General features: G+C 44.8%; 2 protein-coding genes, 1 non-coding gene and 1 pseudogene across 3 annotated transcripts in view; 2 read left to right on the top strand and 2 right to left on the bottom strand.

The window, feature by feature from the left end:
* RNF149 (ring finger protein 149) overlaps positions 1-7,263 on the top strand; it is a 36,642-nt gene extending 29,379 nt beyond the window's left edge. Inside the window, exon 7 of the mRNA XM_023743981.1 lies at positions 6,309-7,263. Within this exon, the coding sequence (XP_023599749.1) occupies positions 6,309-6,370 (62 nt within the window). The 3' untranslated portion in view covers positions 6,371-7,263. The remainder of the gene's footprint in view (positions 1-6,308) is intronic.
* A 1,301-nt stretch (positions 7,264-8,564) lies between these two features.
* LOC111823230 lies at positions 8,565-8,673 on the top strand. The gene has a single exon (XR_002826226.1). It is a non-coding gene; the product is annotated as a small nucleolar RNA SNORD89 (small nucleolar RNA).
* Positions 8,674-12,936: 4,263 nt separating this feature from the next.
* Positions 12,937-26,599, bottom strand: part of CNOT11 (CCR4-NOT transcription complex subunit 11) — a 14,747-nt gene continuing 1,084 nt past the window's right edge. The window contains 6 exon segments of the mRNA XM_006102657.3: positions 12,937-13,973; positions 14,055-14,151; positions 16,248-16,450; positions 18,183-18,385; positions 20,202-20,354; positions 24,475-24,639. Of these exon segments, the coding sequence (XP_006102719.1) occupies positions 13,776-13,973; positions 14,055-14,151; positions 16,248-16,450; positions 18,183-18,385; positions 20,202-20,354; positions 24,475-24,639 (1,019 nt within the window). The 3' untranslated portion in view covers positions 12,937-13,775.
* On the bottom strand, positions 15,627-15,725 carry LOC111823229 (annotated as a pseudogene).

The raw sequence follows: 26,599 nt of genomic DNA, 5'->3' as shown, positions 1-26,599 counted from the left end.
GCCTCAAGGCCGCCTTTCCCTCCCCCCGGCTCTTAGCTCCCCCCTGGGTTTCCGATCACTGTCAGTGGCAGGGGGCTTCTTCTTGCTTTCCCTTTCGCCTCCCTGCATTGTGCCTACATATGCAAATTAACTGCCATCTTTGTTGGCAGTTAATTTGTATATCGCCCTGATTAGCCAATGAAAAAGGTAGCGGTCGTACGCTATTTACCATGTTTCTCTTTTATTAGTGTAGATTGTTTAGTGAATAACAATTATTTATGCACAACATGTTTTGATATTTGCAAGGCAATGCAAATTCCTTCATCTTTCTTCTTTCTTTCTTTTTTTAAATTTCTGGCCTTTTCTGCATTTTTTTAAGGTTAATGTTGACTCTGATAACTGTTTCCTTCCTATTGGGGCCCTGCTGGCAGTACTGTGAGCCCTGGCAGTGATCTCATGGAGGGTAACGCCCTGGTGAAGTTAATCTTCCTTCTGTTACTTGCCTCCTGAATTGGACCTAAGTGTCTGTATTTCTTTTTCTCATTTTTAGTATTATACACTTTCTTTATCTTTAAAGTATAAATATGTACACAAAATGTAAGTAAATACAAGGAATTTGCTAAATGCCACCATTAACAATTACTGTGTAAATAAAACTTGTAAGCAGAGTAAGTGCTTGAAGTAAGTGTCCATTGCTTTGAGGACATCTGCTTTATTGAACCACATTTGGAGAGAAAAAGGCATAAACTTTTTTCTTGCCAGATTCCTCTTCCAAGGGGTGCACTAGCCCTTCAGCCTCTGGAGACGGGCCACACTGGCAGCTCACACACTGCCTGCCCTGAACCTCCCATTTGGGCATACTGGGTTACTCACGTAGTCAGGATAGGACAGTTTTTCTTTTGGTTAAAGTATATTTTCAATATAAAAATAACTTTTCCTATAGCCCTCAAGATAATGTGCAACGTACCAGTATGCGGTGTTTCATTTGTTTGCATGTACAATTTCTCGCTGTGTCTTTTAGCCCAGGTCTATATTGTATTAGTTAAGTGCTATCGGAAGGTAACAGTAACTAGCATAGTTTTCTAAAGTCTTAGAGCATAGTCCTAGTTTTTTTTGTGTTTTTTTAAAATATATTTCTTTATTGACTTCAGAGAGGAAGGGAGAAGGAGAGATAGAAACATCAATGATGAGAGAGAATCATTGATTGGCTGCCTCCTGCACACCCCCTACTGGGGATGGAGCCTGCGACCCAGGCATATGCCCTTGGCCGGAATCGAACCTGGGACCCCTCAGTCCGCAGGCTGACGCTCTATCCACTGAGCCAAGCCAGCTAGGGCTAGTCCTAGTTTTTACTGATTTCATTTGCTTTGATGACCTTCATATCATGTTATTGGTTTGAGTACATTTGACTTTGCAAAGGTTCAGTAGCATTTGCAAAAGGGCATCCTGAGACTTCAGGATAACGGTTTTCATGGTAGCTTAGGAACTCACGCTATACAAGTCACCGTTTTAGAGTCCATACTGTTGGAGGGAATAATCCTAAAGTATATAATAATGGAATAATTTATCTTCATAAAGCCATATGGTTTATTTTGAGTCATTTCCTTTTTTTATTATTATTTTTATTTTATTTTATTTCAATTATTGATTTCAGAGAGGAAGGAGGAGGGAGAGATAGAAACATCAATGATGAGAATCATTGACTAGTTGCCTCCTGCACGCCGACTAGTTGCCTCCTGCACGCCCCCTACTGGAGGTTGAGCCCGCAAGCAGGGCATGTGCCTTGACCTCCTGGTTCATAGGTCAATGCTCAACCACTTATCCACACCGGCCAGGCTCTTTGTATTTCCATGAGCATAAGTCAAACAGCAGAGATTGGTATAAAAGAGGCAAAAAATATGTAAGTTAGTGTTGGAAAATCAGATTTTAATTTCCATTAACTAGCTGACACAGTTCTCAGAAAACAAAGTCTGACCTCTGAGTGAAAAACTGATTTTTGTATTGAATTCATATTATTTTGATGTCAAAGCAGTGTCTAAAATATGAATTCACAAATGTAGTAAAATTCATTAATTAGAACTTCATTGCTTCACAGCGTTTAAAAACAAAAGTTAAATAGAAGTTTTTAAAAATTTTAGGGAAACTACTTCAGAGAGAGACAGAAGTCTAGCCCTTTAAAAATATTGTTTGCTTACTAACAGTGTAACTGCAGTAAAAGTGAGCTTCTTGGTGCTTTGAATGAATTAGGAGCATTTGTGTGGCTCTGTGCCAAGCAGTGCCTCTTACTCTTTTGATAGGCTAAAGTTACAGCATCCTACCCTTCACATTGATCTTCCTTGGTTCCACTTAATGAAATTTTACTATGTGCATTTCATTCTGTGGGTTGGGTTTATCTTTTTACTAGAGGCCTGGTGCATGAAATTCCTGCATGGAGGGGGTGTTCCCTCAGCCCAGCCTGCACCCTCTCCAATTGGGGACCCCATGGGGGATGTCCGACTGCCGGTTAGGCCTGTGGGATCGGGCCTAAACCGGCAGTCGGACATCCCTCTCGCAATCTGGGACCCCTGGCTGCTAACTGCTCACCTGCCTGCCTGCCTGATCTCCCCTAACTGCCTCTGCCTGCCTGCCTGATCACCCCTAACTGCCCTCCCCTGCCAGCCAATTTGGTTCTGATTGGTCAGTTTCTATGCCAGTCAGCGTCTCCAGGCCTATCTCTGGGCCTGATGAAAGAGGCGAGGCCGATCAGCAGCCCCTGCGGAGGCCCAGAGAGAAAGAGAAAGAGAGGCGCGGCTGCTGGTGAAGCCCGGAGAGAAAGAAAGAGGCAACAGCTGATCAACAGCTGCCACAGAGGCTGTGGATCAGACCCTGCCTTTCTCTCCCAGCCTCTCTCCGGGCCTGATCCGCAGACCCCTCAGCAGTCAGTGCTGGGTCGCTGTGCCCATGGCGACCCAGCACTGACTACAGTACTGACTTCCAGTGTTCTGTCAAGCCTTCGGTCAGTCGTTACGGACCCTGGGTTTTTATATATTAGGATATAAAAGGCTAAGCGACCATCTGACCAGCCAGTAGGTATGACACGCACTGACCACCAGGGGGCAGACGCTCAATGCAGGAGCTGCCGAGCTGCGGTGACTTGGCAGCGGCGGTTCTCAGGTGACACACCCCGGAACCAAAGAGGAGGGAGCCCGATTCCTTGCAGGGCTGCGAGATTCCACCTTCAGCCGTGGGTTACGTTGTTCCTGGGGCACTGTCGGCCCCAAATCTGGTTTACTGCCAAGCTGTGGTGACCGCAGACGCTCTTTGAGTAGTGGCACTGCCCCAGGTGCAGCCAGCCAGGGAGGTTGGCTCCAGGGTGTGTCAGGCCCGTCTCTCCCAGTCCTACCCTGCCGGCCACCTTCTCATTAATTTCCTTTCAATGTGCATGAATCCGTGCACCAGGCCACGAGTCTTCTAATAAACATCTAATAAACATCAGGAAGAAAATTGGACTTTTTAAAAAAGTTGCATTGTAAAAGTATTTCATTTGTTGGAAAAGTAAACAGTACTTTCATGATTTTATTTAAAGTAAAATGACTTTTTTGTACTATTGCAATTTATTTGGAAAATCACTTTGCAATAAAAATGTAAATGGTAAATATATATTCATATATAAAACTTACAACATAGGTGTAATTTGTTCTCATTTTCATCTTCAGGCATAATATTATACACAATGGTATATTATAAAAGCAGAAAGTAAAACTTTAGCCCTAGCCAATTTGGCTCATTGGATAGAGCATCAGCCTGCGGAGTGAAGGGTCCAGGGATTTGATTCCAGTCAAGGGCAGGTACCTGGGTTGCAGACTCCTCCATGGCCCGGGTCCTGGTCAGGCTCGTGCAGGAAGCAACCAATCAATGTGTCTCTCTCACATCGATGTCTCTCTCTGTCTTTCCCTCTCTCTCAAAATCAATGGAAAAATATCCGCGGGTGAAGATTAAAAAAAAGAAAAGAAAGTAAAACTTTAAACTTTCCTAGTCTAGGCAGTATTGATAATCAATATTGCAAGTAGATGATGTATTTTGCTTATCAGATCCCAAGCCTTTTAATTTTAGCACCTATATTCTTTTTTTTATTTAGGTGATTTTGAGAATACACTTATTACAGCTGGGACAGTGTAACAAGGAAAGAGCCTGGGCGGGGCTGCTGTCAGCTCACTGAGAAAAGGGGGCCTTGGGGACAGGTTTAGGGGGGAGTCTGGAATGAGCTGTCATTGCTCAGCACTTCACTGGTTGCAGGTCTCGTGGGGTCCCTTAGAGTCTAGGAGCTGCACGCCTGTTGGGGAAGAAGAGGGAGAAAGGAAAGACAGGGCTGCTCTGTGGAGGGAGAGAGCCAGCATCCATATTCTTTCTTTTTCTTAATATATTTCTTCATTGATTCCAGAGAGGAAGGAAGAAGGAGAGATAGAAACATCAATGATGAGAGAGAATCATTGATTGGCTGTCTCCTGCACGCCCCCCCATGGGAATCAAGCCTGCAACCCAGGCATGTGCCCTTGACCGGAATCGAACCTGGGACCCTTCAATCCGCAGGCTGATGCTCTATCCACTGAGCCAAGCCGGCCAGGGCAGCATCCGTATTCTTAAGGAACTTTGAAAGTGAAGTATTTACGTGATTAAGACCTTTGTAGAATGTAAAAGGCTTTGTATACCTACCTGTGTTTAGACTTTAATTTGAGAATATAAACTGGAAAGTGTTTAAATGATAGTGTTTGTTCTAGTCTTAAATGAATACCAAGTGATTCAAAATAAATTGTACTATAATGAAAAAATTTTCCTGGCCTGTTTTACATTTTTTTAAAATAAATTTTTATTGATTTCAGAGAGGAAGGGAGAGGGAGAGATAGAAACATCAGTGATGAAAGAGATGCACACCCCATAATGGGGATCGAGCTCACAATCCAGGCATGTGCCCTGACTGGAATCGAACCCAGGACCCTTCAATCCGCAGCCGACGCACTATCCACTGAGCAAAACCAGCTAGGGCTGCTCTACATTTTTAGATTAATCTTAAAATCATTTTGCCAAGTAAAAGTCCCATCAGAATTTTTACTGTCATTGAATTATTCTATAAATCGTTGATGCTTCTGGTTTTAAATTTGCCATCCTAGAAGGGGAAGTATAGTGAATCAGTTTCTCCATTTTTGCACATGTTTAGGATCTGGGCGGCAAGAATAGAAATATTAGAGCTTAAGTGTTCAATGGGTACCAGAGAGGGAAGGCTGCTTTGTGGCAGAAAGGAAGACTGTAGTTGAGAGGAGGCGGAAGTGGGAGGTTGTGCTGTGGGGCCATTCTTCTAACCAGCTCTGGCCTCCTGCTGGGACGACGCCACCTTTCCAGGCAGCGCTTCCCTTGCCCAAGCTCCTGCCTTAGGAATGCCGGTGTCTGCGCCCACTGCTGCGTGTCGCTGCTGTCGCTGCCAGCAGTCTGCGGGAGGAAAGGGAGTTGCTTCTCTAATCCTGGGCCACCCGTGAGATGCTGAAAGACAGAGGACACTTTTACCTGACCACAGAGCCTTCAAAGGCCGTCTCCAGGGTTCTCTTCTCTCTCGTTACTTGTAGTGCATTAGTTTGTCAGCATCTTTCCCAAATGCCCTCTTAAAATGAAGGTAGTTTCAAATAATGGATAGAAATAAAGGTGTGGAAAGAAGCCAGATTACAGAATAACAAGGGTAGACCGCTCACTGGAGAAGTAGTTTCCTGGTTGGTTAGTGCTCCTTCGTCCTGGTGGCCTTGCACTTAGCTCTATTGTAGTGAGTTCAGAGTATCTGGTTCTCCTGTATGTAAGGAGGTGTTCTGTATCTGTAGGAACCTTCTGTGCTCCTGTCCTAGTAACGTCAGCCTGTCAGGGTGTGAATAGCAGATTCTCTTCCAAGGTGTCACTCTCCGCTCCGCTTCTTCGTCTGTGAAATGGGGTGATGACCCGTGCAGTGTCCACCTCACAGGGTCAACGTTGCCCAGGAGGTGCTCGCTGGTTTCCTAGGCGGCGCATCATCGTCTTCGTCACCAGAGCCACTTGCTTTACTTTTGAGAACACTCACCAGCTCAGGCTGCATCGCTCTATAGTCCCACGCTGACCGAGTCATGCCGCCCAGGCTGGCACTGGGAGACCTCACTGTGCGGGAGGTGTTGATAGACTTCCTGACTGTCTGGAATGGGTTGCCATTTTTGCACATTTTATTTTAAATTTTCTGTAATTTGTTGTTTGAATTCATCTCTGAATGTTTCCAGGTTCTCTGAGTGAAGTTCTGGACGTGCCCGTTGACTGATGTTGGCCTTTGTTGTCTGTTGCAGAGACCGAGACCGGCAGGAGCGACCCTCGGGGCGGAGGACCTGTCTCCTCGCGCGGCCACTGACAGCCGCCCGGGCGCAGCTCTGCACTAAAGGACATTTTATTTTTTTTACTTTAGCACACAGTTTATATATTTGAAAATAATGTACCTTTTGATGAATTATTTTACCTTTCATGGTCTGATTTGATATACAAAGGGCTAAATATTTTATTCTTAAAGAGACTTGTTGATTACTGTTCATATATTTATCTACTGAAGTATATCACTTACAATAAACAACATGTTGTTTCAGATTGTTTCTGAGGAGATGGCTAGGAGGGCGCGCTGGTGTCAGCGTTTGTAAACGCTGGGCGAGCTCCTGTGGTGCTGCCTGAGAGGCTGAGTCCGCCTCGCAGAGTGGTCAGACTCCGCACACTGAATTCAGACTAGTCGAAGGGGAATTGTGTGATCAAATCCCATAAATTGTTTTCCCTGGAAGAAAGGCATTTTTAGAACATTATACTTGTAAATGAAATGAGAGGAATCTACACCTTGGTATTATATAGTGAGATTTCAAAACCTGAGAATCTTTTTCATTGTTGTATCACCCAATTTCTTGTGACACTTTGATGGGAAGTTTGCTCATTTTTTTCAACAATTAAAAATGCTCAGAATCTGTGTTTCTGTGAATATTGGGTTCCCGTTGCCTGTGGGAAATCGAGTAGACAGCGACTGGTTTTCTTTGTAAGTGATGAATACAATATATTGGTTCCAACAACAATCTGATATTTAAAATTGTAAGGATGAAAGGTGGAGAATTTTTTATTGTTGTAACAAAATAAGCAACCAGTTTCCTGATTAATTTTAAGGCAAACTAATGACCATGACCTTGTTTAATCAGCTGCCCTTTTTACTTTTGTTTGCTGTTCTTACTTGTAGGTGAAAGGAGCAGCAAATAAAAAGCATTTGGAGACTAAGTTTCATAAAGTGATTAATTAAACACACACAACTGCTCTTCTGTCACTTGTTGGAGGTGGAAGCTGAAGATAAGGCAGAGTTATTTTGTGTGGGTAAAAAATGTTTAGTAAGAAAATATATTTTACAAAATTTAAGAGAATTTCTTCTTATATCTAAGTTTTATAGATAACTTATTTTCTTCAAACTATTTACCACTCAGTGAATTGAAAAGTACTTGGTGAGTGAACAGTTTTCTAAAGGAAACTGGCCAGATTCAGCTTGAGAAGCTACTAAAATAGAAAATTTGAGCTCTTATTTAAACAGACAGCCTCAAAGTAAGTTTCTGAAATAGTCATTATCTTTAAAATCGGCCTTCTCTGGTTTATTATGATGAGGAAAATATGTCCTTGATTCTATACCAAGTAGATTGTTTGCTTTGCATTTGAAGAAACTTTCTGGAGCCCTGGGTGGTGTGGCTCAGTTGGTTGAGCATCGACCCCTGCACCAAAGGGTTGCTGCAGGCTCGATCCTGATGCTTGGTGAGGGGCGTGCAGGAGGAGGCTGATGGCTGTTTCGCTCTCCCATCAGTGTTTCTCTCCCTCTCCCTTTCTAACAATCATTTTTAAAATCTTTTAAAAAGAAAGAAAGAAACATACGAGGGAGAAATGATTAAACAGTTTTTCCCAGTAGCCAGTGAGGCTGACTTTTAAAAGAATACTATGATGTCATAATCAGGTGTCAGATACAACTTTCCTTAATTCAAGTTTGAACACTAAATTATAAATAGAAGAGATTGTAAGAACTAGTCTCATCTCTTTAAGAGCAAATCTTTAATGGCAGAAAAAGAGAAGATAAACTACCAGAATTTTGGCTGAAACATCAAGTTGATAGACTAGCCCTGGCCAGGTAGCCCTGTTGGTTGGAGCATAGACCGGCACACCAAAAGGTTGCGATTCAATTCCTGGGTTGGGGGGGGGGGGGGGCCTTCCATGTTTCTCTCCCTAAAAATCAATAAAAACGTGTCCTTGGGTATGGATTAAAAGAATGCTGGAAATATGGGGGATGTGATTGAAGAAAGGGTATGCTAAATCAGGTAGTTTGGGGTTATGATGTCAGTATGATCCATTTTCCTAACAGTTGTCATAAAAGTCATTTGTTCGCAAATAATGTGTAAGGTTTTAACTTTGAAATTTTGCAGGCAGCCTGGGAAGGAGGACTGGCCGCACCCCTGCCACCCGCCTTGCGCCCCTGAGCTGCGCAGCGTGCAAGCGGCACATCAGGTACTGCCCCCCTCGCGCTGTGCTCTCGTGCAGAGCCTGTTACTGAGGAGTGATGACAGGAAAGGCCGAATCGCAGTGCTCGCCGGCAGTTTGCTCTCTGCGGCTGCACGATGACAAAGCCTCCTGAAGCGAACATGGTCTGACCTCAGTCACGGCACGCAAGCCTCGGGCTGGGGCGCGCTTTCCGAGAGGGGCTGCTAGGGCTCAGATGGTTGTAAGATAAAAGAATGACTCTTGGCCAGCACTAGCCCTCAGTGGGACTAGGTGCTCTCTGTGTGCTTTCCCTGTACTTGCTGAAACGTGACCGTAGCAGACGTTCGGGAACAGGTGTGTCCCCATCTGGAGGAAGGACCCGGGGTGACCGGTCCCCCGTTCACAGAGCTTCGTTGAGCAAGTTTCTTGTGAGCAGATTGAGGTGCATTTGCGCAGTGGAGGCTGAGGTGGTCAGTAGGCCCTGTCCCTCACTAGAACGTGTGGCTGGCTGTGCTGGTGAGAGCAGTTTCTTCACTCAGTGTAAACCCTGCTCTGGTTTACAAAGCACAGGATGCCGGCCTGAAGCAAAGCTGGTCTCACAGCATAAGACACGTGGTGCTTCTGGGACGTAACCAGTTAGAAAACCCCGCACCCCGCGGAGCCTGGAGCTGATGGCAATAAAGTCTTAGCCCCTCATCTGGGCGCCTGCAAAAAAATAAAAATAAAAAAAAATAAAACCCCCACACCTTTCCTGCTTAGTTTAGTTTTTGAAGTTTTAAAAACAAGGATTTCATTCAAAAGTGCCGATGTGTATTATAAAAGTGAAATTTCTACAGTGTCAACATACAGCTAGAAATGTACTTATTCTAACGAATATGAAGTTGTGAATTGAGAAAGGTATTTGCATTAATTTAAAATTAATGTAAGACTAGAGAACCAGCCCATTCGTTTTGCTGAGCCGCAGCTTGTGTGGCCGGTGAGGACCGGGCACCACTGCTCGTGCCGAGTGCAGTGCCTGCGTCCAGGCTGTGGAACTGCTTTCGGAAGCATCTTGTTTGTTCCCGAGAACAGCAGTGACTGCAGACAGACCAGACAGAAAATGAATCAGCAAAGTGTCTTGGGTCGAGGGTGCAAGAACTTGAGCGGATATGTAAAAAGTTCTTCCATGCATTGGTTTCCAGACCCTTAAAATGTGATATTAAAGGGATGTCACTCAAAATATTATTTAAATTACAGGGTGGGTCAAAAGTGGATTTACAGTTGTTCACATGGAAAGTAAAACAGTAATAAATTATACAAGAATAAGCTGTTTTTCATACTCAACTGTGAACCCACTTTTGCCCCTCCCTCCACCGGAAGGCGGATCATCCCAAATTGTGTAGGACGGTGCATGCTGCTTAGAATTACAGGAGAGTGTGTGCTCTCTAAGATCGGTGAGTGATACCATTTCTTATTGCTTCAGTGAATAATTAGAGAAGTGTATTTCAATAGTTATAATTTAGGGTCCCAAATATTCTTTTTGAAGTAACTTCTTTTGCCCTGTTACTCAGTATTGTCTTCTTTTTAACAGGTGCCTTGAAGACATTAAAGCAATGGAACTAGGAAATCCAGAGAATTCAAGATGTTGGGTTTTTGTTTTTGTTTTTAATAAGTTAAATTGAATTTGTCTGCGAGCACTTAAAAGTTGATTGTACCAAAAAAAAAAGGACATCAGAGGGCCTGCGGCCGCACTCCTCCAGCGGGCAGTGGTGGAAACTGCCATTTAAAAAGTATTTGGATCGTGAACTTTTGTTCCCCCAATGCTAGTATGCAAAACCCTGATGCCCTCATTGAGGGAGAGGAATCGGACGTCTGAAGGTGCTCTTGTCACATCAGCTTGGATCCTTAGTTTAAGCAAATATATTTATAAGTCCCTTACTTCCTTAGGATATACCTGAGATCAAATTTATTATAAACCAGGAGTGTTACTTTTCAAACGTTGTAAGATTGAAACTTGTACTTCACATCACTAGGCTTGGTTTTCTTGAACTTTTTGCTTAAGATTGGACTGGAACTGTGGTCGGCAAACTGCGGCTCGTGAGCCACATGCAGCTCTTTGGCCCCTTGAGTGTGGCTCTTCCTAAGCCTTAGGAGCACCCTAATTAAGTTAATAACAATGTACCTACCTATATAGTTTAAGTTTAAAAAATTTGGCTCTCTCCCTGACTGGTTTGGCTCAGTGGATAGAGCATCAGCCTGCAGACTGAAGGGTCCCAGGTTCGATTGCAGTCAAGGGCATGTACCTTGGTTGCGGGCACATGCCCAGTGGTGGGTGTGCAGGAGGCAGCTGATCGATGTTTCTCTCTCATCGATGTTTCTAACTCTCTAGCCCTCTCCCTTCCTCTCTGTACAAAATCAATAAAATATATTTTTTTTAAAAAATTGGCTCTCAAAAGAAATTTCAACCATTGTACTGTTGATATTTGGCTCTGTTGACTAATGAGTTTGCCTACCACTGGACTGGAAGATAATCTATACTAATAAAAGGGTAATATGCTAATTAGACCTGGAGACCTTCCAGACAAAGCCATGGTGGCAGGGCTGGGGCAGAGGCTGTTAGGGGTGATCAGGCCAGGAGGGAAGGGGAGGGGAGGGCAGTTGGAGGCGAGCAGGCTGGCGGGGGTGCGGGGGGCAGTTGGGGGCAAGTAGGCCAGCAGGGTGTGGCAGTTGGGGGCGAGAAGGCTGGCAGGCAGAGTGGTTAGGGGTGGTCAGGCAGGTGAGTGGTTAGGAGCCAGCGGCCCCGGATTGTGAGAGGGATGTCTGACTGCCGGGATCAGGCCTAAACTGGCAGTCAGACATCCCCCAAGGGGTCCCAGATTGGAGAGGGTGCAGGCTGGGCTGAGGGACACCCTCCCCCTCCCCGTGCACTGGCCTCTAGTCTATATAATAAAACCCTAATACGCAAATCGACCGAATGGTGGAACCGGTCACTATGATGTGCACTGACCACCAGGGGGCAGATGCTCAACACCTCCAAGAGGGAGGCGACCGGCTAGCAGGTGGCACCAGGCTGCCAAGCCAAGGCAGGTGCCAGCAGGGGGTCACCCCACCCGCCGGTCACCCCGCAGATGGCCCTAATCGCGGGTCAGGCTCAGGGACCCTACCCTATATATTGGGAACAGTCCCTTAAATTTAAAAATTAAAATCTGGCAAGGCGCCAAGACCGGTTTGGCTCAGTGGATGGAGCGTCGGCCTGCGGACTGAAGGGTCCCGGGTTCGATTCCGGTCAAGGGCATGTACTTGGGTTGCGGGCATGTCCCCCGTGGGAGATGTGCAGGAGGCAGCTGGTCGATGTTTCTCTCCCATCGATGTTTCTGACTATCTCTCTCCCTTCCTCTCTGTAAAAAATCAATAAAATATATTAAAAAAAAAAAATCTGGCAAGGCTACTCTAACTGAAAAAACAGGATGATGCAGCGATGACATGCATGGACTCTGGCTTGCACATTTTCTGGTCAGCCCTGATTCTGACACGTGTCTCTGCTTCAGTTTTTCCACCCATAAGATGGGGAAAATGGTACTACTGCCTCAGAAGGATCATGTTATAATCGGGGGGAAATGTCGCTGCCCATACAACAGCAAGATACCTTTCACCTGCATGAAAAGCATGGTCACTGGTGCATGCGGTGTCTCGGATTGCAACAGGGGTGTCCAGGTGCCGGTTTAGGCCCGACATCCCCCGAGGAGTCCAGGATTGCGAGATGGTGCAGGCTGGGCTGAGGGGACTGCCCCCCCTGCACACGAATTTCGTCAAGGTTTCTCTATAAAATACAGTGGAACCTTGGGGCTCAAACTTAATTTGTTCAGAAGGCTGTTGGAGAAGTGATTTGTTCAAAAACCGAACCATTTTCCACATTAAAAATGTAAATTGAATTAATACATTCCAGGCCCCTAAATTCCATTTTAACCTTTCTCATACACAGTACATACTGTTTAACCTATGAACAAACACGTCTTTTCTTACATTTATCAAACCACCCCCTTCAGCACTGGTCCAGGGGTGTCTTTCAGGGCAGCCTGTGGCATCTTTGCTTGGTCACGTGTCACTGACTGGAAATGGTGCCACAGGCGAACTGCTTTTCCTTCACCCAAATCAGCCAGTTTTCCTGCCTCTTCAACTGCCTGTGGTCATTGCTTCTTTCACACCCTTAGCCTCAGTAGCACTCTTGATGCCTCTTAATATCTTAAAACTGCTACTCATCCATTTCATGAAAATATTCACAGCTCAGCAGTCAAAAACTAAAGTTTGGTTCCACAACTGAGACATTTTTTCCATTGAGAACTGAATTGTTTGAGCTGAGAGACGTTTAAGAAACAAGGTTTGACTGTACATGCTTTGAAAATACCTCGGTATATGAATAATTTTTCACAATTTCTTCAAGAAAAAAATACATTCTGATCATAGAGTTTATAAAAAACAACTTTAATATAAGGCACTGTTGTCCTGAGCCCACACAATGCCCTCCTGCTTCTGGGTCGGCACCTGCACCCCCAGCAGCGCAAGCAGTTTATTTTACATGGAGATTCCTCCCCAAAGTACAGACGATGTTTCTCCTCAAAAATTACTATCCTAGACTCGTAACTGAACTAAAGAACATCTCGAGAAAAAAAAAAAAAAACTATACCAGCTGTTATAACCCTGATCAAGGTTTCTAAGACTTCCCTTGTTTATAAGAGGCCCAGGAAATGAATTTATTCTTGTTATATCTGTTAAGTCCTCAAAACAAGAAAGGATAAAGCTACAAGTATGTCCTTGGTTCAAACTCTGCTTAATGAAAAGAGTTACCTTCGTAATGGGTTCAAGGATCAACCTTCTGTTTGCCACTTGACCCAAAAACATTCAACTGATTTCACCTCAAGGTCAGTACAGCAAAGTCTTAGTCGTCATTTTCTCTCATTAAATACGTTTAACATCGGAACTTTAGGAAAGCTGGATTCTTAATCAGAAGCCTGCAATTTATTTTAACAAAAACACCTTGCTTTTTAGTGCTAAGGACCTCACCTACTTTTTTGCAATAATCTTTCTTTGGATAACCATTCCTTCTGTAAGACACCTAAAGACATATTTCAAGTTCTTACCAAAAATTCTTCTGAAGGAAAAAGTCACCCAGGAAAGTTAAGCTTTGCTTTAAGTAGCTAAAGTGTTGTTTATATGTATTACAACAAAAAATCTACTCAGGGTTATAACAGTTAAAACTGAGATCACAGCACAGCTGAACAACAGGTGGTGCTGATGAGGTACTACTTTGACATTTTGGTCTCGGAAGGCGTGTCCCCAGTGTCCAATGTCTTCAACAACCGGAAAAGGCCGGCAGCTTCTCGGATCCTACTGAACTCAATGCAGAACGCCTGCACTTCTATAAACAAGTCCTGCACGTTGATGATTTTGTTACGGATCAAGGATTGAAGAAAGACACACACCAGACGCACCAAACGATTCTGAAAAAGAAAAGAAAAATTCTGTGTGCCCATTTTCTTGGCAGGTTATTTATAAAATTTACTAAAATTTCTATTCGTTACCTGCATATACTTATCCTTAATCTGTTCACAAGTAGAGATGCAATTTGATATGTAAAGGTGGATGAACTCAGGAGGTAGGTCAACAGCTGTAGTCAGTCTGTGTCAGAGTAGAAGAGTAGGGTTATTTTATATGCTCACATCAAAGAACATTGTTAACCATAAGATAGCACGTTTCCTTTGGTCTTCTCGTGTAAATTTCTGACGACCAATTTAGCTAGTTTTACATATACTTATGCAAATAACCCTAAGAGCCATGCCCATCTGTTAATAAATGACACTTGCATTTGGTAAGTGTCACTTTGCATTATGCATTGTAATCACTCATTAAGCAACCAATTCTGTGAGCACCATGTCTCTGTTTTGGCTGAATCATAATTCAGTTATTTTTTCCAAGCTCTAATAACCCTGACAATGATTCCATTCATTTACTAAACTCTGATTACATATAAGTGCTATGCAAAGCAGTGTGTGTGAGGGAGGTGTAAGTTTAGTAGCTAAACTGTACAATATAACTTAAGTGCTAGAAAGAGTAATAATGTAAGTGAAAAGAGTTGGGAAAAGTCTTAAAAGGACGAATGACTTAAATTGACACTTCAGTAGAGGTGTCAATGGTCTGAGTAAAGCTTGGAGCCAGGGGTTCACAGGGTACTCAAGACCTTTGCCTTCAGACCTCGTGGGGGAGGGGAGGGGGCACGTGGCTGAAGGTTAACAAAAGGCAGGGTATGGGGAGATCAGTTTAGAGCAGCCATGGGCAAACTACGGCCCGTTTGAAATGAATAAAACTAAAAAAAAAAAAAAGACCGTACCCTTTTATGTAATGATGTTTACTTTGAATTTATATTAGTTCACACAAACACTCCATCCATGCTTTTGTTCCGGCCCTCCGGTCCAGTTTAAGAACCCATTGTGGCCCTCGAGTCAAAAAGTTTGCCCACCCCTGGTTTAGAGTCTCAAAAGGGGAAGCTGGTATTTTTAAAAGGACTCTAGGGAATGTTTATGGAAAAATAAAAAAAGGTATGCATGCTAACTATACAGTATGCATTTCTGGAAGAAACAAAACATTCCTAAGTCTAGAACTTTATCCATTGGGCGCTGAGGAACTAGGGTTCTAAGGAAACATCACCAGAGGCTGCTGCGGCCACAGCTGCTTCACACTCAAGAGTGACTCACGATCACGAGGGGGGGGGGGGGGACACAAAGCAGATCTTGTTCTTGAGATCACTGAGTGATTCTTGGACTAAGTGCGAATGTCTGACAGTAACTTCCACAAGAACGTGGTGAGGGGAAGAGGAGCCCTCGGCTCGGTCCACCCCTGGACCTGACAGAATGCAGCCCTAAGAAGAGCGGTCTAAGGGCACGGGACAGGCCTCAAGGAGAAGGCAGGCGAAGCAGCGTGTTTTAAATGCGCAGCTCACCAGCTGCACCAGTAACGGAAAGTACAGCTAAAACCTCATGCTGCCTTTCCCACCCCACAAAGAAACACTCTCCTACTTGGGGTCACCTGGCTTCAGCTAGACTTTTTTCACTAGTTGATTAACTTAAAAGGACATGTTCTTTTTTTTTTTTTCTTCTTTAAATATGGAATGCTTCACGAATTTGCATGTCATCCTTGCACAGGGGCCATGCTAATCTGTATCGTTCCAATTACAGTATATGAGAGGCCCGGTACACGAAATTTGTGCACTTGGGGTGGGGGGGCGGGGGAGGGTCCCTCAGTCCAGCCTGTGCCCTCTCACAGTCCAGGAGCCCTAGGGGGATGTCCAACTGCCATGGAGGCAGGAGAGGCTCCCACCACTGTCACTGCGCTCACCAGCTATGTACCCGGCTCAGGGCTTCTGGCTGAGCGGCGCTCCCCCTGTGGGAGCACACTGACCACCAGGGGGAAGCTCCTGCATTGAGCATCTGCCCCCTGGTGGTCAGTGCACGTCATAGCGACCAGTCGTTCAGTCGATTTGCACATTAGCCTTTTATTACATAGGATTATATAGGATTAATGCTAAATATGTGAAATCCTACCCTCTGGGTTCTTTCCTGGGGATGCTAAATTTACATGCAGTGAACACTAAGGCTCAGATTATTTAATTTATTGGGTTTTCTCAGGCTAAGACCAGAAAAAACTTTGTGGTCGTTTTTCCCTGCTGGCCATGTAATCAGGTCTCTCCACCCCCCGTCTGACCACGAGTAGGGACTTACCGGTTCACCACTTCCATGGAATGTAAAGACATATCCATATTGACCAGGACTGAAAAGTACTCGGTGATCTGGCTGGACTGCATCAGCTTCAGCAGCATCTCTATGGCGACAAGAGGGTTGTTCTCCACCAGGTCAGGAAGCTTGGCTGGCGTGAGGCCAATATGATAAACAAGTTTGGGGTCTTTTTCCAACTCACCAAGGAGCTAAGTTTTTTTTTAAAAAAAAAAGAGGTTCTTGAGTCAAAGTAGCATTCTCTTTGCTGCATACAAAAATACATATTTTATTTACAAGCAGCTACAAAATTACCTGCATTGAACCAACTTCATAAATTTCTTCCCTGAAATACATGATCATAATGACTTGGTATTTTTCAATTTACATCTGAATTATAATGATTTTAAAATATAAACACCTCTATTATTGTTACTTTTTCCTCACCTGAGGATACGTTTTATTGATTTTGAGAGAGAGAGAGAGAGAGAGAGAGAGAGAGATCAATTGGTTGCCTCCTGTGTGCGTCCCAACCAGGGATCAAACCAGAAACGTAGGTATGTGCCCTGACTGGGAATCAAACCCACAATCTTTGTGGTATACGGGATGACACTCCAATCAACTGAGCCACCCGGCCAGGGCGATAAATTAAGACAGTTTATAAATATGCCAGTGATTCCTCCTGGGAATTAAGCCAGACTCAATATTGTCTGGTTGAATAAAATAAGTGGATTGTAACAACATCGTCCTTAAGTCCTTTGTGGGTTTCTTTTTCTGTCAAAAATAATTTTATTTACCAACCAGTTCCCCTAAAAAACCTAGACCGTAGAGAATTGAGGGACATCTAAACAACTGCACAGCCCCGCTCCAGGTGGGAAAAGGAAGCCTGGAGAGGGAGCAGGGTGGGGAGGGGGGAGCAGGCTGGGGAGGGGGGAGTAGCCAGGGGAGCGGGGAGCAGGCTGGGGAGGGGGGAGTAGCGTGGGGAGGGGGGGCTTTCTTGCAATCCACCCCTTTGCAGTATTTATGGTTCAAGCCACAAGCATACTTGTAATTCAAAAACAATTTTTTTCCTGCCAAATAATCAATTACTTTTACTTTAAAATTGTCTATGTTCTGTCCCCTATGTACTTTATGTACCAGAGTGGACTGTGCTTCTGGGAGGCCTAGTAAGTAAAGTGAACTACAAACAGCTGCCTACCTGACTCTGAAAGGAGTATTTCTGGTGGTAACTGCACTGGAGATGTCAGCATCTCCTGACAGGGTCTAATGTCAATGTGCGACCGGAACAGGAGTCACCAACCAGACACCACCCACAGGGTGTCCTTGCCTTTCCCTCAAGGGCAGCGGGGCCCACTGTGAGCCTCAACCCCACTCCTACCCAGCGGTGTGATGGGGCGAGTTTACCACCTGCGCTTCCTCCTTCCTCCCCCATGACAGGCTGAGAAGTCGCTCACCCTCAGGAGGTTCCTGTCCAGCCACATGGATTGTCTGGCTGGCACATAGCGGGAGCCAAGTGCCAAAAAAGCCCCTCCCCCTCTCCCAAAGTCACACTGACCCCAAACAAACCTGGGCACATGGTTAGTCACCAAGCTCCTGCCCCACCTGTGGGCGGGCAGAGCAGCGCTTCAGATCACCCTAGGCCAGTGATGGTGAACCTTTTGAGCTGGGCGTGTCAGCATTTTGAAAAACCCTAACTTAACTCTGGTGCTGTGTCACATATAGAAATTTTTTGATATTTGCAACCATAGTAAAACAAAGATTTATATTTTTGATATTTACTTTATATATTTACATGCCATTTAACAAAGAAAAATCAACCAAAAAAATGAGTTCACGTGTCCTCTGACATGCGTGTCATAGGTTTGCCATCACTGCCCGAGGGGTCACTTACCACATGATGAGAAAACAAAAATCAATGCCTGACGGATTAAAGAAAAGGTTTACCTGTGTTTGTTGAGGAGAAGATAAGGGGCTTTTGAAGGCTTTGGCCATTATTCGCTTGATCTCTACACCTGTGCTATTCTTAACGCACATGGATTTATCCCACTGAATGGAATGGTCGGGCTCTGTTGGGTTCAGCCAGGCCAGCTCATCCTCACAGATGTGGAGTGGAGGTGGTGGACGAATAAACTCTGGCCGAAAATGGCCTGTAAATGAGAAGTAACACGTGACTGCTTCTATCAGTGAGTTCACACTGCACACAACTGTGTGCATCTACACGCGTTTCACTTAATGAAGTAGACTAACACCCTTTTAATAAGAATAACATGATAAAACTGTGGCTTCAAAACCAGAAGCAGAAGGGATATAGGTCAGGGTTCATTCATGATACAAAGAAAGTGAAGCACACACATTATTATGCCAGAGACCAAATGGCTGTATTTCTGGAGAAGAGAGGCACCAGGAGCTGACAACCTTCATTCGAGCGTGCTTACCACTCAGTGCAAAGGACACAACCTGCCCTACTGGTGACAGTCTCTCGGGAAAATGAAACCCTATTTGATCTCACTCATCCTATTCTTAGTCACCACTATTCTATCCTGAGACCACTAGGCTGTGCACTAGTTCAGCCTTTGCATCTTACAACCTTGAAGTGGCAAATTACATGGAGATGAAATGTCAGTGGTTGAGTGTCGACCTATGAACAAGGAGGTCACGTGGCTCAAGGTTGAACATTAACCTATGAACCAGGAGGAAACAGTTCGATTCCTGGTCATGGCACATGCCAGGGCTGCGGGCTCAATCTCCAGTAGGCGGCGTATAGGAGGCAACTGATCAATGATTCTCTCTCATCATTGATGTTTCTATCTCTTTCCCCCTCTGCTCTCTGAAATCAATAAAAATAAATATTTTTTAAAATGTATGGTTGATTTGACATTTTCAAATGAATCTGAAGACTTCCATAAATTCACAAATACCATATTCATTTTCATAAAACAGTAAAAGTACAACAGGAAAATAAAGTGACTCAACACTTCACCTATTTCATAAAACATGATTGCTCTCTAAGTTAGAAACCCACTAAAATAATGCTGGCTGGAACTTCTGCTAAACAAATTCCACACCCTGGTCTCCACACAGGGCTGATGGCTCGTTCCTCTGGATCCTAGCCCCTGCAAAATCTGAGAGCGTACTCTAGTTTACTGAAAATGTCTGTTTTCTGGCTAAGAACTAACACCGTATGTTACACTCTCTCTTCATTTACATCGCAGAACTAGCTGAAGCTCTTTCCAACAGAATCAGTTTTTAACGCTTCATGGGAAGCACGACACCGTGTGTCAGGCTCCCGCAGGAGGGATGCCTGGTGCCCTGACCGGTGTCTGCAGGTTTGCTGTCACCTGCCTCCCGTGGCCCACGCGTCAACGCTGGTCCTGGCACGTGTGAGCTACACACCGGGTGCATGAGCTTCAGGCACACCTGTGACCGGCTGAGACTTCAGTATCGCCCACTGACGCCAGAGACTTACTGTAAACGGCACAGAGTCAGTGTGAGCTTCAGGCTCATGGGGACGCTGCGATCTGAAGAACCTGTTCTCACCCCTGAGCAGAAGGCAGGCCTTCACCAGTTAAACCACACAGAAGCCTATAAAACCACAAGATGCCACTCTAATACTTCAAGGTCAATGGATTTTTTTTTAAATTAAGAACTATAAGATCAGGAAAACTTTACAATGGAGAAAATAATGATAGTGATAAAATTAATAAAGAGGTATAATAATAAGCTACAAAATAGTCTCATTTCAGTAAAATCGGAGAATGTGTATCTTCACATGCGCTGATGACAGATACTGTGATTTCATTACAGAAGGTAACTTTCACCAAGCGTCTCCACGGCCCTCTAGACACTCCACTAAGGAGTTTCTCATTAGATTCTAGTTTAAGCAGCAACGAAACTAACAATGTTTTAGAAAAGCAATTCAGGACGATGATAAAATAAAACCAAGAGTATGAAACATGTACCTACTTTCAATAGGCGGCTTCGGTCCACTGACTAAAGCTTCCGTGATCTGAGAGGCAACGGAGCTGTCAAATCCAGAATTAGAAGAGTCGGGGTCTGGGTCACTGAGAACACTGGGGAAGCCAGCCTTACTCTGGGTTGGCAATTCAGACTGGCGTTCTGAAAAGGTCAAAAACGGAGACATTTTAAAATTAAGGGCACCTCAAGGAGAATGAAAAGACAGGCTACTAACTGCGGAAAGCTACCTGCCTCACATGCGCAAAGGGCCAGATCCAGAATGTGTGTATTCTTCTTCAAAACACCTACAAATCAATTTTTAAAAATGGGAAAACATGGGCTAATGACTTCAACAAGAGTTTTATTTTTAAAAACCAAAAAGCCTGGACCTGGCTGGTGTGACTCAGTTGGGTGGGGCATTGTCCCATGCACCAAAAAGGTCAATGATACCATTCCCCATCGGGGCACATACCCAGATTGAGGTTCAATCCCTGGTTGGGGTGCGTGAGGGAGGCAACCAATCGATGTTTCTCTCCCTTCCTCTTCCTTCCTCTCTCTCAAAACTCCCTAAAAACATATCCTCAGGTGAAGATTAGAAATAATAAAAACAAACAAAAACCATAAATCCTGAATGGCCAATGAACATCTGAAAAATATTCTCAATCCCATTAGGAACCAGGGAGAAATCAGTTAAAACACAAGGTATTATTACACACCCACCAGATTGGCAGAAATTAACAAGCCTGACATTATCAAATGCAGAGGAAGTTGTCGGGTGACTGGCACACTGCTAATGGGCATGAAAACTGGCACAGCAACGTGAAAACCAAGCCCCACTACTTCATCAGTCTCCGTGTGCTTATCGTCCCATCTAGCAGAAACTGCCACGCGTGCACCAGGACGATACACAACAATGTCCACAGCATCATTACGCCCATCAGCTGTAGAGCAGATGAAGAACGTGAATCCACTACATGGAACATATACTTACAACTCGACATCAAAAAACAATCCAATTAAAAAATGGGCGTCCTGGCCAGTGGGTGTGGCTCAGTGTTAGAGCATCGCGGGTTCCCAGTCCTGGACATGTACCTGGGTTGTAGGTTTGCTTCCCCGGCCTGTCTGGGTGGGTGCAGAAGGCAACCAATCGATGTGTCTTTCTCACATCGATGTTTCTCTTTCTTTCTTTTTTAAAATATATTTTTATTGATTTCAGAGAGGAAGGGAGAGGGAGAGATAGAAACATCAGTGATGAGAGAGAATCATTGATTGGCTGCCTCCTGCACGCGCCACTGGGGATCCAGCCCACAACCCGGGCCTGTGCCCTCATCCTGGTTCATAGGTCAACACTCAACCACTGAGCCAGGACAACCAGGCTCTTTTTCTTGCTTTTCCTTTCTTTCCCTTCCTTCCTTCCTCCCTCCCTCCCTCCTTTCCTTCTTTCCTTCCTTCCATCCTTTCTCTCTCTTTTTCTTTCTCTCTCTCTCTCTCTCTCAGTCTCTCTCCTTCCCTCCCCCGAACCCACCTTCCTCCCCTCCACTCTCTAAAAATCAATGGATAGCCGAAACTGGTTTGGCTCAGTGGATAGAGCATCGGCCTGCGGACTGAAAGGTCCCAGGTTCGATTCCGGTCAAGGGCATGTACCTGGGTTGCGGGCACATCCCCAGTAGGAGATGTGCAGGAGGCAGCTGATCGATGTTTCTCTCTCATCGATGTTTCTAACTCTCTATCTCTCTTCCTTCCTCTCTGTAAAAAATCAATAAAATATATTTTAAAAAAATAAATAAAATAAAAAAAAATAAAATAAAAATCAATGGATAAAATATCCTCTGGTGAGGATTAACAAACAAAACAAATCCAAATAAATGGGCAAACAGTCTGAATACACATTTTTCCAAAAAGGACAGATGGCCATGAAAAGATGCTCAATGTCACTAATCATCAAGGAAATAGAAATCAAAGCCATGAGATATCGCCACATACATGGCAGAATGGCTATTATCAAAAACAAGAAACCTGGTTAGGTACTCAGTTGGTTAGAGCGTCACCCCAATATGCCAAGGTTGTGTGTTCGATCCCCAGTCAGGGCATATACAATAAGCAACCAATGAATGCATAAATAAGTGGAATAACAAACCAATGTTTCTCTCTCTCTCTCTCTCTCAAAAAGATAATCAATTAAAAAAAAAAAGCTTGTCTGATGTGACTCACTGGTTGAGCTTCGACCTATGAACCAGGAGGTCACAGTTCGATTTCCCATCAGGAAACATGCACAGGTTGTGGGCTCAATCTCCAGTGTGGGGCATGCAGGAGGCAGCCGATCAATGATTCTCCTTCATCACTGATGTTTCTATCTCTCTCTCCCTCTCCCTTCCTCTCTGAAACCAATAAAAATATTTTTTTTAATTCTTAAATTTCAAAATATATATTAAAAAAGTTGAGATGATAAATGCTGGCAAGGATATAGAGAAAAGGGAACCTTCGTGTACTGTTAGAGGAAATGTAAGTTGGTGCAGCTACTATAGAAAACAGTATGGAGGTTCCTCAAAAAATTAAAAATAGAGCTACCATATGATCCAGCAATTCCATTTCTGGTTGGATTCACACACACATCTCACTCACTCACTCACTCACTCACCACACCTTTGGTCCATGGATCCCACTGAGAGATCGGAATCTCAGGCCTCTGCAAAGATGATCTGTGTCGCTAGTTCCAGATAAGATAGGTGGACTTGGCTTTTTCTTCCCCCACTTGGGAAATGAATGGCTTGTGACATCTTAAACTTGGGTAGGGGACCGCAGCAGCAGGCTTGGCCAGCCACTCGGCCAAGCTTCTCAATCCTACTCTAGTCATATATTCCTTTCTGAGCTTGACATACTTTAAAACTTCTCACAGGCTGACTCGTCATCACAAGTTGAGGGATCAGATTTGATTCTCACATTACTGAATACAAAGCTGGCGTCCTCAAGCTATGTGTTACTTCTGAAGGTGAGGTCCCTGAAATTGTCGATCACCTCTGTACCCCGTTTTCATACTATCTTTGGTTTTGGAAATAATCATTTTATTTCTGTTAATAGATTGTATCTGGCACTAGAGAATAATAAGCACTTCTGTGTACCTTCAATCTGAAAAGTCTTGAAAAGATTTTTCTGGATTTCAAAAAATAACCATTATTATACTGCTAATACCCAGCAGTTAAAAAAGGAGGTCAGAATGCTGCAAGGAAAACACAGTTTGCGGAAAGATGTCACCTTATATAAGCAGCCAAATGTCACAGGTGCATTAGTCTATGACTGGGGCCCTGTCAGAATCAATACTGTGGCTCATTTAATCACAAGGCCAAGGGTCCACCAATCTGGCTACATATCAGTTTCCCTAGTGAATCACCCTCAAGCATAAGACCAGAGCATCTGTGTTTTTGCTTAGAGCAAGCAAGCAGGTGCCTCTCCTTCACTCCTTCTACCCAGTTCAAGAAGGTGCCCTTTTTTCTATCACATCACACCTCTGTTTCAGCAGTGCCCATGCATTTGCTTATATGTGTAGCACAGAAGTTGCCCAAACAATCTTGAAACAGAAGAACAAAATGGAGGTCTCGCACTTCCTATTCTCAAAACTCGTTATAGAGCCACTACACTCAGAAGTGTGGCCCCGGAATAAACAGACACGTAAGCCATGATACAGAACAGAAGTGCCAGGAATAAATCCTCCCATATACGGTCAAACCATTTTCAACAATGGTGCCCTGAGAACACTGCTTTGGCTACTCAGCATCCCTTGAGATTCCATATGAATTTTATGATGGGTTTTTCTATTTTTGCAAAACATACCTTTTATAGGAATTGCATTGAATGTGTGATCTCACTTTGAGCAAAACTGACATGAGGAACATTTTTTTATGTTTTTAACAAACAATTTTATTCAGTGTTCTTCTTAAATTGAAAAAGCAATCCATTCAAGTGAAAACTCAAAATGAACCTAGATTATGAAGGGTTTTCCTATTCTTGTCTCTTGAATTCCCCTCCAATCCATGTATCCTACACTCCAGCCGCACAAAATCTCTCAGCTTCTGATTCCAGATTTCAAGACATCCAATACTCCAAGTGCCTTTCCCTCCCCACCACCGCCTCCCATCAGTACCCAGCAAAAGTACTGGAACTGTGTTTTTCAAGGAAAATACTAATCTTTTAGCGCAGCCACAGACCTGCATGTTAAGTGGAGTAACTTAAGAAAAAACTCCTAATATAATACACAAAAATGCCCAAATCACCCATCCCTCCTTACCAGCCAAGGCTAGCTGAAGCCCGCTAATGTCCACAGACTGGCCCATGTTCCCGACATCCATCAGTGCGATCTGCCGAGGTGTCTTTTTGAAGAGTTCCCTTGGGGGTGCCAGCATTAGCTGGGAAAGAAAAAACTTTTCTGGCGGAGTTATAGGAGGTAAAAATCCTGTAAATAAAGATGTATAACAATTTCTCCAGTGGTTATTTAAAAAAATTAACACGAATCTAGTAAAATTAGCATTTGCTACTTGCCATCTCAACTTATGTTAAAAGACAAAATTATTTTAAGTTTCAGTTACTCAAATATATACATTTATGAAAATGTAATTAAATGTCATTTGAAATGCTATGATTTGTGGCAATATCAATGAAAGTTAAGATTTCTGTAATTAAGAATTCTGTTTTTAACATGCCTCAATTCCGGCGAAGGCTAAATAAAGCTTCCGTCCCGCAAGCGAAAACAAATGTAAAACTGCAACATTCAGCAATGCTTTTCCTCTGCTACCAGCCACTGTGCGGAGGTTGGAGACGGAGCCACCGCCAGCAGCGCGCCCATGCCCTCCCCTCCTTGCCTCCTCCCCTCCCGGAGGCAGCGCAGCTCCCACCTCCCATCTCCCATCTCCCATCTCCAGGGCTGACGCCGCTTCCTCCCGTCCCACCTTCAGCTGCGCACCCAGCCCCTGCCTCCCACCCAAACACCGGGCCATCCCCTGGCCTCCTCCTGCTGGGACACACAGGACAGCCTTCCTGGTTTCCAAGCCCCCAGTTCTGACTCCTGCTGACCCAGTGCCCTTAGTCCACACTCCCACTTACCTTTTAGTTACATTTCTAGGAACGAATCTGCTTACACTACTGAACCTGTTTACACAGAATTAAAGCCAGACTTCTGCACCATGATAAAACCTTCGTAATCTGGTCCTGGCCCACTTCCCTAATCTCGTCTCTTGAATTCCCCTCCAATCCAGGTGTCCGACGCTGCAGCTGCACAACCTCTCTCAGCTTCTGATTCCAGATTTCAAGACGCCCAGTATCCCACATTCTTTGAGACCTGCAGGGCCCCCTCCCTCCCCGCCACCACCTCCCATCAGGACCCAGCAAAAGCGTCCCTCCTGCCCTGGCCGGTTTGGCTCAGTGGATAGAGCGTTGGCCTGGGGACTCAAGAATCCCAGGTTCGATTCCGGTCAAGGGCATGTACCTTGGTTGCGGGCACATCCACAGTGGGAGTGTGCAGGAGGCAGCTGATCGATGTTTCTCTCATCGATGTTTCTAACTCTCTATCCCTCTCCCTTCCTCTCTGTAAAAAATCAATAAAATATATTTTTTTTAAAAAGCGTCCCTCCTGGGAGCCGGCAGGCCACAGGCAGCTGTCCCTGTGCCCCCAGCATCTGCAGGCAGCATGAGGCACAGCCCGACCACACTGTGGACTGTGTATGTCTCCCCAGCCAGCCGAGGCCTTTCTTGGTTCAGGGAAGCCTTCTTATTTACTCCCATCCATTCCCGACCCTGGCTCCGCATCAGGGCGCACCCACTGGAGGCTCCCCCTCGGCTGGGCACCTAGCCTGGGCCTGACATTCCCTGCTGGGTATGTGAGCACCACCCCCAGCTAATTTAATAAAAGTAGGACTGATAGGGGGTAGCACTTACCAAGAGATACTTTTACTCATAATAATTCTACCAGCTAGGAACTGTCTGCATTTTCACAGACAAAAAACTGAGGTAGAGAGAGATAAAATAAGCAATCCAAGGATTCCTTCCCTGGCAAATTTGTGTTTACAATGAAATCTACTGTCTAGATTTAGGTTTAGACTCCTCAGATTTGAGAATGACATCATATAAGGCATTACCCCTTTGTCTACCCTGAGGAATTCAAAGGGCCTTGTGACCTAAACCCCAACCTGTCCGTCCCCATCCCCTCGGCCCTAGGGGCACCCGGGGGGGGGGGGGGGGGAGGGGGGGACGCATGGTGGCTTCCCTCTCCATCTCGCAATTCCCGGGAGCCAGCCCCCTAGCCCCCTGCCTGTCCGGGGATTTCCTCCCCCAAACCCCGGGGGGACCCCCCAGGAAAAAGGCCAAAAAGGGGGTTAACCGGGTCCCCGGGCCCGGGAAGTGCGGGGGGGGCCCCCTGG

This window comes from Myotis lucifugus, unplaced genomic scaffold (assembly GCF_000147115.1).
Source record: "Myotis lucifugus unplaced genomic scaffold, Myoluc2.0 scaffold_422, whole genome shotgun sequence".
NCBI classification, from domain to species: Eukaryota; Metazoa; Chordata; class Mammalia; order Chiroptera; family Vespertilionidae; genus Myotis; species Myotis lucifugus.
Note: the sequence above shows the minus strand (reverse complement) of the source record. Positions and strands in the feature narration are given on the sequence as shown.